The sequence below is a fragment of the Ambystoma mexicanum genome, chromosome 1q (assembly GCF_040938575.1).
Source record: "Ambystoma mexicanum isolate Mex_15411 chromosome 1q, UKY_AmexF1_1, whole genome shotgun sequence".
NCBI classification, from domain to species: Eukaryota; Metazoa; Chordata; class Amphibia; order Caudata; family Ambystomatidae; genus Ambystoma; species Ambystoma mexicanum.
This window is the reverse complement of record NC_090922.1, coordinates 637,803,350-637,816,483: the sequence shown is the minus strand read 5'-3', so window position 1 is coordinate 637,816,483 and position 13,134 is coordinate 637,803,350. Positions and strand designations below refer to the sequence as shown.

The following is a 13,134-nucleotide window of genomic DNA, read 5'->3' as shown; positions in this document are numbered from 1 at the left end:
AAGGACTAGTGCCTGCTTCAGTCCTTCATTTATGTTCTTGAATTCTGCTTAAAAGGTAGTGTTCCACTCGAAAGGCTGTCCTTTATTCAATTGTTTTCGCATGGTGACTGTGTTGTCAGTGTACTTGGGACTAACCTTTGATCAATGCACTGTCACTCCTGAGAAACAAAAAGATCTTCATTGCTCTTGGAATCTGGTGTGTTTTTTTATAAAGCTTACCAGGTCCACTCGAGGTTCCACTCCTCGCTCTGGAATTACATACCCTTGGTGCGCTTTGTGTGTTCTGCAAAATGTGTATTTGTCTTTACTCAACATCATGCTGCTTTCGCCCAGTATGGAAATGGCTCTCTAGACTGTGTTCATGCTCCCCCTGTCCTTGCCCGCCACCAACACATCATCTTGAAAGAAGAGAATGCCTTCTTCGCCATTGCAAATGTGGTGCATTGTACATTGGAAGACCGCAACTGAAGATACCAATCCAAACCGCAAATTAACATAGCCCCTCTTGAGTGATTAAAGCATTTCGGCATTTCACCTGTGGATGAGGGTGAACTAGGTGGAATGCAGAGGGGAAGACCACGGTTTTGAATACATTAGTAAACCCCACCGTGGCTAGCATTTATCGCATATTCTGGAAGGGTTGACGGGCCGGAATCACACACATATATTGAGGGCTCATAAGTCTACACATTACCTGAATTGCCTGTAGGATTTCTTACCACTGCTACTGCGGATACCCATTCTGATCTTTCTATCCTCTGTATGATGCCATGGGCCTCTAGTTTCTGGATTTCTTCTGGTCTCCTCATGACTGGGTTTTGCCTAACCCTTTGGACAACTGGTCTGTCATTCTTTTTTAGGATGAAACCAAGCAGGGACTCTGCCCTATTCCTGAAGATGCCTACCTCTGTACTCCTCTCAATATTCTGGCACACCATGATGACTTTTGGGGTGTTGCGATCAAGATTTATTTTGAGTTTCTTTTGGTGTGACCAACTCAGAAGAGTTTTGGTTTCCGTCTCCAAAACCTCAGCTTTGCCCTGCACCGGACTGCTCTTGAATTGGAGTTTTCCCCAGAAGCACGCCACCACGTCTATATGTTTCCCACTATATGCTACTTGGTTGATGTCCACCGGTAGCAGCACCACAACTGGAAGTGTGCTCTGGTACAGTTTTTCCTGGAATCAATGTATACCTGCCCCAGAATCATCATCATTATCGGCTTCCCATTGATGCATAGTGGAGCATTGGGTTTCTCTTCTTCTCTGTCTTCTCCATCTCCACTTCCTGCTAAGGCCACATCGTCCTCCTGCAACGAGAGCTCATCCACTATGTTCGTTATGCCGGTTCTTCATTAAGTAGGTATGTGCACCTTGCGCCAACACTTGCTGCATGTCATGAGTGCTGTAGGTAATTTCTTTAGGCCAGGTGGTTGGGGCTCTCACCCTAGAAACAGCATCTCCTCATCTCTCTGTTTCTATCTGAATATCCCCATAGTGCGCTATTGGCCTTACTGCTCGGCTTTTGGAGATCCCAATTTGCCCCATTTTAAAACCCATGTTGTACTGCTTGTACGTCAATGAAGGTGGGACTATTTTTGCCTTTTTCTAAGAGGTGCGAGTGCAGCGGGTGGAGTGTTCAATGGATTTAGCTATCATTAAGATTGCATCTGAGGGTGAATCACCTTTCTGCCATAATTCATCCTAGATTCTGCTTGCACTACACTGCGCATGAACTGATCCCGTAATCTGTCATCCAACTGGGAGCCAAAATGACAGGTTGCAGCCAATCCCCTCAGGGTGGTCACTGTATCCTCTTCCTGCTGCAGCCTCACCATGAAATTGTACCTCTTTAGTACCAGACTTATTTGTCCTTCAATGTGTTTGGCAAGTTGTATCATGCACATCTCAAGACTACTGAGGACTCTGGACTCTTCCCCTCCAAGTTCCAGTAGACGCTTGAATTGTTCCTGCCCCCTGGTGCCCAGGCAGTGCATGAGGCGCGAAACATGGATTTACTGTTCCTTGCACCTAATGGGGGCTCACCCAATGCAGGCAGAACTTGCCGGGGACCTGGCAGGTTGTGCATGATCATGGTACTGACTTTGCGATACTGTACTCGGCGCACTACTCATCGTTGTCCCTCTCCTGCCTTAAGTCATTGGTTCTTTTTCTTTTAGTATTGGATGGAGCCTTGATTGGGCAGTTCTGCGTCCTCTTGACCGCCACCTGGTTGACTGATGCCCAATCTTCAGCTTCTTCTGGTTCTCTGCTTTCTCCCTGTTTGGGGAATCAACCAGACCGTTTAGAAACAGTTTGTGTACTCCAACTAGTGGTTTATGAGTTAAGAGTACACACATGTGCTCACCAAACAGACAACCTGTGGAACATGTGAAAGTGTAATGTGCCGCTAGGGTTTTCTAGTGTGTCTTCGTGAGATTAAAGTGCTTCAATGGGCTACCGATGAATTGCAATAAGTGTGGTAACTGCCAAGCTGTTTAACTGCTTTATGTTTATTACAGTTCACGGGTGTCTTCCAGTGCTCCTGTTGCCAAGGGAACTTCTTTAGGTGGCCCTTCTCTATTTCGCTGATGGGTGCTTATGCTGTCCGCGCTGCCAGTCCCACACAGCTATTTTCCACACCAGCTGTTTTGCACTATAACAGGCAGGGAATCTGCCAGAGTAGTACACTCTTACAGAACGGCCTCATGGGACCCTGCATCGGAGCACTGCTCCCTGCTTGGAATCAATCCCTGCGGGCTGCTGTAACTACACCTTTTTTGAGGTCAATCTCCTTAGTCCTGTTTCCTCGCCTTTTCTGTCTTGGCAGCTGCCAGTTCCTGTGTGGTCGGTGTACCCACAGCTGCTCATCACCACTTGAAATGATGGCGACATACACATGAAGGAAATAAAATATTTATTTTTATAACAGTAGTAAGGACCGCCCCAGAAGGTTACCACAAACAGCTTAGGCTCACAGAGTGTTCTTTAATGGACACAGGTCTGAGATAGAATGTGCGGATGCTCTATCGATGACATTACGAGTGCTACCAGAATGTAGGATGCCGCATGCACCCATTCCTGCAGGCCACTTGAAAGATAGGGTTGTAGATCTACATAAACACAACATTGTCAGGATCATGGGAGGAAAACATGGGGAAATCAATTCTCTGTTGTACAATTTGTGCCAATTAAACATCAGTGATTCGTAAAATATATCATAGAAGGGCCATCCCAATTATTACTACAAATGTTCAAAACATAGGAATAGAAAAAAGCTTCAAATTTCAGATACTAACATTACATCAGAATTGATCAGATCAGATCTATTTTATGATTCGTTGATGTTTAATTGACACAAATTAAACAGAGAATTAATTTATCCATGTTTTCTCCCTTGAACAATGTCGTGTTTATATGGTAAATGGTTCCTGGGATATCAGGGACTAGATTGCAGGCACCATATTGTTATACAGGGTCGTAGATCTATTCAGGTCGCATGTCAATACTTTGTTTTAGAGAGACTGAGGGTCTGCGAGTTGTCGACCATCCATGATTTGATCTGTCACAGGTACTTAGAATGTTATAGATGCTATCTTGTGATTTGGTTAGATGAGTACTCGGGACATCCTCATCGTATAATTGAAAAAGGGTATTTGAAGGATCCCAGGAGAGAAGCAAAGGATCTCATGATCACATTAAAAAGCCATGGGAAGAGGGCTGAACCTTGAGAAACCCCACAAAGGAATCTGCGGGCTTCAGATTTCAGGCCTCCAATAGAGTCTTGAAAATACTGGTTGTTGAAATTCTCCAGGTTTGCTCCAGTGTTGGCTTTCTGACTCATGTATAAGGCAGTAGATGAAAAACCGAGGTGGTCATAGGCATCTCCTAATATGCTCCAGTGTTTCTGAATCTGGTTGCTAGCGTCTCAGAAGGATTTCCCGTTTGTATAAATCAAACGGTTCTATGTCTAAGGCCGCCCACAAAAGGTTGCAATCCCACGGGTGCAACCTTTCATGCATGGCTTCTCCCCTTCCTTGTGGGGGGGAACCCGGTCCTCTGCCTGCTACGCCACATCTTTCAACCTGCTCCCGCCAACCTCCCTACTTACCTGCTACCTGGATTCCTTCTGAGTTTTGCAGAGAGCGGACACCAGCAGTGCGCGGCACAGCACGGTTAACTTTAGTTTGCAACCTTTTGTGACCCGGGTTTCGGGGTACACTCGCTGCAGACTGCGAGCAAATCAATCAGGGAAAGGCCCATATTGCTATTTAGGGGGAACAGGACAATGACCAAAGGGCTGGCCAGACATTGTAACGTGGCTCAGCTTAATGGGCTAATTTGGCCAATTTTCATGACAAGCACTTTGTATGTGGCAGTTTTGACCAGTGTTATTTGGTGAATATATTTTAAAATGCACGTTTGTCGCAATGTTCCCAAAGATCCACCATTAGTTTCTTCAGAAGCAGATATCACAAAAAAATGGCAACTTGGGATTTGGAAATCAGAGAAATTTTACTTTGGTCCCTGGGATTAGTGTTTTCCCCATTTTTAATTTGGGCTATTAAGTGGCAGAGCCACCTACAAGCTATAACCATTGCATTAGAGTACAGATAGGGAGAAATGGCATATGAGGAGGGACACAGCTTTCAGGTGTTGTTTGCCCTCCCGTCAACTGCCCATGGCTATGCTAATCCCTAAGCCATTTCCACTCAGTCCCTTCCCTTCCCTGCCCAAAATACCTCCTCATGGGAACTCTTGAGCTTGCTTTAATCAAGTCTTACCATCAAACTTGGCACTCAAAGTGCAAGTCATTGGCCACATTATAAGGCTGGCGCTCCCGTAATGAAGGGGGCCGGTACGGGACTGGCCCCCTTCATTCCGGGAGCAGTGATTACGAGCTTCCCATCGCGGGACTTGGATCGCACGCCTGGTAAAACCAGGCGTGCTTTCCGGGTCCCACAAGGGGAAGAGGGAGGCAATAACGGACCAGATGTGATCTGCCCATTATTACCTCCCTCCCCATTCCCATTGAGCCCTATGGGGGCTCAAATGGGAATGAGGATGGGTTCCTGCAAGGAGGAATTACCAGGTCCTCCTATGTCGGAGTAACCTGGTAAGTCCCCATTGCAGGAACCCGGTAATGGAGCCCAGAACGGAGGCAGCCATGGAGCTGGAGCTACCTCCATTCTCGTAATGAGGCCCATTATGTTTGCAAAGCAGTCTTCTGAGAGTTAATGACTTGATTAGTGCTGTAGATCAGCTACTGGTGTCATAAAAATGTCTAAATCAAGTTTGGGTTCAGCTTTATAAGCACTATACGCATCCTTCACTGAAGTCCTGTTACAAACAAGCATTGGCAAAGCCAACTGTGGTGGCTTGTGCATAAGTATTTGGCATTTGACATACATTGCTATTGTATGTTGAGGTTCTTGCACCATTTTGCACCTGCTACCATCAATGGCCAGTTAATACCACTACGGCATTGTCTGGGAGGTGTCTTTCCGATGCCTACACAAAAAGGATAAACTGTTGGCATGGCCAATGCTTGACTCTGCAACTTGTAATTCTGGATTTTAGCAGGGAAAGAAAATCTAGCATTCCCAAAATGCAGAGGAAAAACAGGACTGGGTGAGCATTATCGTGAGGGCACACTTGAGCACCTCTCAAGCCCATCACGCAACCACACACCAACAATATAGCCCCAGGTATGGTCTGGTCTAGATAATGCCATCGCAGTTGTGTCTGGCTCATAAAACGAGCTGCATATTGCGTAAACTTCTGCCTGCCAATAACTAGTTGCAGCTAAGAAACATGCATCCCAGCTAACACAATCATGATCCCTCCTCATTACCTCTTGTTTTCCCCCACTAAGTTGCTTATTTACTAACTAATCCCCCTTTCCTATCATCTCATATACCCCAACCCTTCATTTATGTCCGCAGACCATGTCTGACCACACCCTGGCGCGGGCCAATACTTCTCTGACAAGGTTAGTCACCATAAGAGCACAACGGTGGTGATGGGCGCAGTATAAATACTGAATAACAGAACATTTCCTGAACGGCATCTAATTGCATTGGTGTTTATTGAAGAACGGTGGGCCATTTTGAAGAGATGTTGCCATGTTGGCATGTATGGAGTGGTTAGGGTAGGGAAATGCAAATGCTGAGCTATTTGTTCTTGTATAGCGCGGCTTCTGTCATTTAGGTAGCCTCTGGGTGTTTTGGGTTCTGTAAGAGAAGGTGACGGGTGGTTAGTGGGGTGCCTGAAGGAGGGCTGGCAGTTGGTGCTTTTCAATATCGATGGGCTCCACACATGGTGCTCGTGCAGAGGAACTTCTGTGTGTCAGGGTGGAGGAAGCGAGCAGGGCTCCTTCGTGGCTCATAGCCTAGCCCTTTCTAGGTGGGAAGCGGGTCCTGAGGGGAAACCCGTGGTCTATGGTCGATGCCTGTGCGCGGCATGTGTGCTTGGGGGTCCTTTCATGCATTGCTTGGGAATTCACAAACCTGTAGACAGCATCTGTATACACTCATCTGTGCACTCACAACCATACTCTGCGTGTGAGTGTATGGTCGTGTGCAAACGTTCACAAATTCGTGTGATTTTGTTCTGAACATATTTTTAGGCTGGGGCCAAATCAATGTTAAAAGTTTTTTGGAGTGCGAAAGTGGTAAATCAAACATTTTCTAAATCACTTTTTCATATTTTTACAGATTTAGGTATTCGTGAACTTTCTTTAGAATTCTTCCTAAGTGCAGATGCAAGATTCGACAGGTGTAATTAACGTTTTGTTGGCCACATGGTTCCTCGCGATTACCGTGTTCAGTTATAATTTTGCTAATATGTAGGTCTAATCACAAATGCTGTACATTTAGCACATAAGGCTTCATTACGAGTTTGGCGGTAGTCCAGCAGTAAATCTGCCAAAATACAGCCAAAGTCGATTACCGTTACCAGCAGTTGGTCCTGCGGATTTACTGTGGGAGGTAGGTTGGTGTAGGTGGGTCTAAATTCCCATTTTTGGATTCCATAGGCCTCCATGGCGATTTTGGTCGAATTACTGCTGGTGGTAATTCCTCTGACTTTGCCGATTTTCATCTTTTTTTCACGGTAAGGATGATTTACCTCCAGAATTTCCTCTGACTGCCGATTTTCATCTTTTTTTCGCGATAAGGATGATTTACCTCCAGAATTTTGATGGAGGGAAATCCTCCACCTTCCCAAAAACTCATAGTATGGCAGTGCGGTAATGCGTCAGTAACACTGAGTTAACAGAATTACTGCCACGTTATCGCCATTTTTCCCCGCACCACCACACTCGCCTCATTGCAAGTTAGGCAGTATTTTGGTAGTAAATTGGTCAAAATACAAATGGAATCACTGTTACTGTCAATTGGCTGTGCGGATTTACCGCTGGATTACAAGTGGTGGTAGGCAGTGCAATTCCCAATTTTTAGAGTACATGGAACTCCATTGGGGATTTTGGTGGATGGTGGTGGTAATTCCGCTGATTTTGCTGTTTTTTTGGAACTCCATGGGGGATTTCGGCTGAGCTACCGCCGGTGGAAATTCTTCCGATTTTGACGTTTTGGGGAAAATCCTCTACCGTAGCACCAAAGTTGTATGGCAGTGCGGTAATGCAGTGGTTACCACTGCATTACCAAAAATGTTTCCCATACTGCCATACTCGTAATAAGGCCCATAGTACTACTTAATCTGTACAATTTGGCGACTGTGAGTTTTATATTGTCCAAAGATGTTGAGTAAATATTTTTTTACATCTCAAGCATGAATCCTACCTTTGGTGCTGTTACATCATTTTTGGTCACCAGATCATTTAAGGAACGGGAGTGGGCGTACCTTCAGAAGCAGGAGCTAGCACGTACCTGGGAAGACGTGGTCGATATACCAGGCTAACACCCAATAGACGAAGGCGTCGATGAGCATCATGGCAATGGAGAACAGGAAGCTGTATTCATCGCCCTCTACTGGGCTGGCCCGGATGTTGCCCCACTGTAGTCCAAGGCCTTGTTCTTCATAACGTGACAGGTACTCGGTTCCAAACCCAAAGGCTACTGGAGACAGGAAGCTCTGCAATCAAGAAATAAATGCGTTCAGAAAATAACACACGTCTTTGTGAAACTGTATTTAAACAATGTGACTACAAATGTTATGCGCCTAGAAGTACAGTGGGATGTGGCATGCAGGTTGTAAAGTAGAGGCTTGGGGCGGGCAGACAAAGTAAATTACATGGGATGGGGGAATGATCGGGAAAATTGAAATCAGCAGCTGAAGCCCCATGATGACAACTGTTCAAAGCTGTGAGGCGTGTTTCCTCGTTGGAATTGGGGGTCATGAGTTTATTTATTTTTTTCTGTGTGATTGCACTGGAAAACAAAACAGTGGTGCAGGACCACTGAAAAAAAGTTGCATTACTTGAACAATGTGAACAAAATTTAGCTTCCACGTGAGGGTTTGCTTAAATGTATGCAAACAAATGTTTGGAGTAGTAGGGGGAAGGGCAGTGCATGGATACATAGAGAGTGTGACAAAAGCCAAGACTATAGCGGGAAGAAAAAAAATCAGGGCCTGGCTGTTCAGTGAGCAGGACTATGGATCTAGCAGGGAGCTCACATTGCCCAATGACAGGTTTGAGATACTCACGCAGTCCTGTTTTATCTGTCCATTCTGGACCGGTAGTCTAGCTCGGTGACAACACGCTTGTCTTGGAAGCAAGATGACACGAAGCAACACAGGTTTGAATCCCGCGTCTGCACTTAGAAACCTCTTTGTTACTAAGCAAGTTATAAATGGCCAATGATTATTTATTATTATTCTGGTACTCGCACATACTGCACCATACATAGGGCCTCATTATGGGTTTGGTGGTATCTGGGAGGTAAACATACCACCAAACTGCAGTACCGTTACCGGCACTTGGGCAAGCGGAATTACCACCGGATTACGAGTGCCGGCAATGGTTGTAATTGTAAAACCCCCCATGGAGTCCCACTGCACTCCATGCAGTGGAGTAACTTTGCTGGAAATGTTGCGGGGGGCAGGGGTGGGGTGGAGGGAGGGTGGGTGGTGGCTCTTGGGGATCGTTTCAGCCAAATTGTTCGATAAAATGTGGTGGAATGGTAGATGTGACTGAATTTGGTCACCACCATTAGTTTGAGGCCGAAGATACCGAACATGAAGAGCTGGGGTTGCGGGGGTGTCCCCCGCCCCCCATGTTGGGTATTTTTGACTTTGGCGGTTGTGGGAGTGTCCCCCGCTTCCTCAGCATTGGTGGCAGGGGACCCACCAAAAAAAAAAAAAGAAAAGGGGACCCTGTAGCGTCAGATCTGACCCGTGTAAGATGGATGGATCTGACATTGCAAGGTACAGGAGAGGCAGTGGATGGAGAAAAGGTAAGCGGGGGGGTGGGGTTTATGGGTGTACTGGCGGTTTGGGGGGACATGGGTTTGGGTTTTTGTACCAAGGTAAAAACATATTCGCAGCGAAAATTACTACAGTCAATTTTGCCATGATTTTGTACGAGGTCAGAAAAACCTAAATCCCTGAGATAAAACACTAGACTACTACACCACAAGAGTCCATTGCTGACGCTCTGTTATAACACTCATAAGACTGGTGGCCTATCTTTACAATTCAATTGGGCCCCCACACATCTCTAGCCGGTCTGCCATGCAAGCAGTGACACACCATAACATTGACAAACTTAATTCCAATAGAACATACAAACAATGCATGATTTATCATTCATTCAGACACAAAAGTCAACACACATGCTTGCATAAACTCTCACTCACACACAAATATACCCAGCACCTCCATTGACATACACTGTGTGCACACAACATTTATATATACATATACATTAACAAATGGACACAGTGGCGAAACGTCCATTGAGCAGACCAGACTTTATCATCCCCTGATCCCTGAAATTTTGGGCTAAGTTGACTTGACCGAGCTGAATTGTAAAGCCATGGCCCAAAGGACCAGATTCACTGGAATGTCAGCAATTCCCTTGATTTTTCCTTTCCTTCAAAGGCAGAAGCCGTCGGTTAATGCAGTGCAGTGGGTGACCAAGAATACTTGGTATCAAATTTTAAATGCCATATATCTCCAAACCTGGGTTGTGCACAGCACCTTATATGTCTATGTGCTGATAGATATTTTCTACAAGATTGTGACTGATTAAAATTAAGGTTTGTTTTCCTGTGTTCAAACGGCTCCAAGCAGTGGAGTACCAAACAGGAGAGGTGGGGGGAAGGGGGTGGGGGTGAACCTTGCCCCTGTGGCTCTTTTAAGAGCCAGACCGGGACATTTGTCATTGGGGCACCTCTCCCGTTCGTCAAATCAAAGAGGGCGCCCAACGGCAAAGGTGTCCCGCTGGCAGGACAATGTGTGCTGAGCAATTCCTGCTCAGCACGCTCATTTTCCTGGCAGCAGGACACCTTACCGGTTCCAAATGATAGAGGTGTACCGCTGCCAGGTCAATGTCGTAAGGAGCTCTGGGCAGCAGAGGGTCCTCACGTTGCTCTGTATCAACAGAACATTACAATGTGAGTGATTAGGCACTGATGGGAAGGAGGGGGTACTATTAGCAGGAACTTTTCTCCCTTTAGAAATGTGAATGGGAGGGAGTGAGCAGAAGTGAGAAGGGTGCATAATCTTCCATGCTTTATGAAATAATGACTATGGCTTTAAAACCCAAGGGGGATTTATTAGGCTCACGTTAATCTACATGATGCTATTGTGACTTTGCATGCAGAATGGGGAGAATAAATCTAAAGCCAAACTCCCATTGCTCAACATATTTCTATGACAATGTATATAGTGTATTGTTAGTTTACTATGAAAGTCTAGTTTATTATGTAATGTGGTTTGCTTCCAAGGCATTGCTATAAATAATTATTTAGGCACATGAAATGTAAAGCAAAACCTTAATAAATATCTATATAAACTAAACCTGGAAAGATGTGCGTGGTCGCTTAAATTGTCCACATCCCAGTTTCACTATTTAAACAAGTGTGTGATCCTGAGCATATCATGTAATCACATTGTGCCTTATATGCAGCTCTGCAAGTGACTCTGATTCACTTCAAAGCTTATGTTAATGCATCATGGTATTATAATGGAAAAGCCTAATGACTATAGAGTTGCTCCACATATAGCAAAAGTGCAATTTAGGCATTTTGCACCACAAAGTTATTTGTTACTTGGCTTATTTATGGCAACATATTCTAAAGTCACTTCCATGGTGCCTCCAAATATCAAGGACTGATGATGCGCCTTGCAATGTCCTTTTCGGTGAAGTTACTTCTGTTGGTGCAATCCATACAATAATTAGGAAGTTTGCATGTACTTTGCCACAAAGGGCTTGGACAGAGCTCTAATAGATGAGTTTCCTGCATCGTGAATGACCCTGCACTTTTATTTTTGTTGTTGTGTGTTAAAATGTTATGTTCCACTAATGTTACCAAAAAAGTAGATTGGGGCAGGGGTGGGCGGTTTGTTGGTGCCAATGAGACCATGTGGATTCCACACACTGCATTTTGTTGCTCCCCCTCCCCCCCACTCTTACAATGATACTCCCCTGCTTAGTGGCCTGTAACCTGAACCATGACACCCATTTACTAATTTGCACCAAACCGTCCTGAAACAGTGTCTGCAAAACAGGGCTCCTTAAAGTGTGGTTTTAACACAAAATCCCATAAGGTTCCTTCTGCGCACCTAGAGGAAAAACTGCTGAACAAAAGTTCACCAGCTTGACACTTTCCACTCTACTTGGGGAGGGCGCACTTTCCGCCAAGTTCATTTTGAAATAAGGATGGTGGTGCTTTAGTAGCATCTGAAAAGTGGCAAGACTAATTTTAGAGGCGTGGCAGAGCTATGGCTTGCCACAGAGAAAGCATCATTTGTTATTGTGTCTTCATACCTGAGGTCTTAATGTGTACTGTGAGCTCTGCTCAAATTGTCCAAATTTGACACACACCCTCACTAGGGTCAGCCCGCATCCCAGCCCCCCGACAAACATACACAAACACAATTAAAAATTATATATATAAAAAAAGGTACCTCTGCTCTGCTTTCAAATGCCGGTCTCATGTTACACCGACCTAACCTCTTTGCACTCACGCACCTCCAGACAGAAACGAGCTTCCTAGTTCCTGTCTGTGTGTCGCATGAACACAAAGCCGGAGAGCGATTCTCTGAGCCGCAGCCCCTGGAAGTGCTGCTGCTAGCATGGAAGCACAGGTACCAGGCCCTGCAACACCCAGTTCAGCACCCTGGCTGCTGACGTTGAGTCAGGCCAGCCAGGGTGAGGGACTGAGCAATGCAGGGCATCCCGGCCCTGAATGTGTTGCAGCGCGGCTGCCAGGCATCTCAGCATTATGTAATGAGGCAGCGCAAACCTTGCTGGGCACCCCAGCCTGGCTTGCACTGCCAAATTGCATAATTGATGATTGTGGCCCCCCTGCCCTCCCTCAAAGTTGGGGGGGGGACAAAAAGGCATGCCACAGAAGTTGGGGGGGACAAAACCCTCTGTCCCACCCTATAATTATGCCCATGACTCCATGGGGTGCGGGGGTTGCCAGTGTTACCTGCACCAGTAATACCAGTGATTTTTGCCAGTGAGGTGCCTGACTTACCTCTAGCTCTTAGCTGGAGGTACCTCAGGTGCAAAACAAAAGAGTTGATGGCTGGAAGGTTTAGAATGAATCTTGACCTCTGGCATTGCTCTGGGCAACCCTCCAGACCATCGTTCTTCGCCTGCCAAGCCATTACAAAAGGGGAAAAACCATATGCAAATCAGGCTTGGTCCCACCCCCAAAGGGGTAGTCCAGCCCGCACTGCTAGGTCACATCCCTTTTGCACGAGACCACACGCATCCCCAGACATGTTGGGCGTCATCAGTGAGGAGTAGCTTGGGTCTCTAGGCCACAGTGGCAAATCTGTTGGCTGGTGCAGTAACGGGCCAGTAAACATTATTACTGCACCGGCCAACTTGTAATGAGGCCCATACGTAAGCTGAGCTATTCCCCTAAATTGAAAACACTGCACCTTAGGCTGTCTTAACATCAGGTAGCACTATATAAGAAGACTTCTTTGTGCAAGG

General features: G+C 45.9%; 1 protein-coding gene across 2 annotated transcripts in view; it reads right to left on the bottom strand.

The window, feature by feature from the left end:
• ABCA4 (ATP binding cassette subfamily A member 4) overlaps positions 1–13,134 on the bottom strand; it is a 1,737,150-nt gene that overhangs the window by 670,411 nt on the left and 1,053,605 nt on the right. For both annotated transcript variants that reach the window (XM_069641223.1, XM_069641222.1), the window contains exon 17: positions 7,889–8,093. In XM_069641223.1, the coding sequence (XP_069497324.1) occupies positions 7,889–8,093 (205 nt within the window). The remainder of the gene's footprint in view (positions 1–7,888; positions 8,094–13,134) is intronic.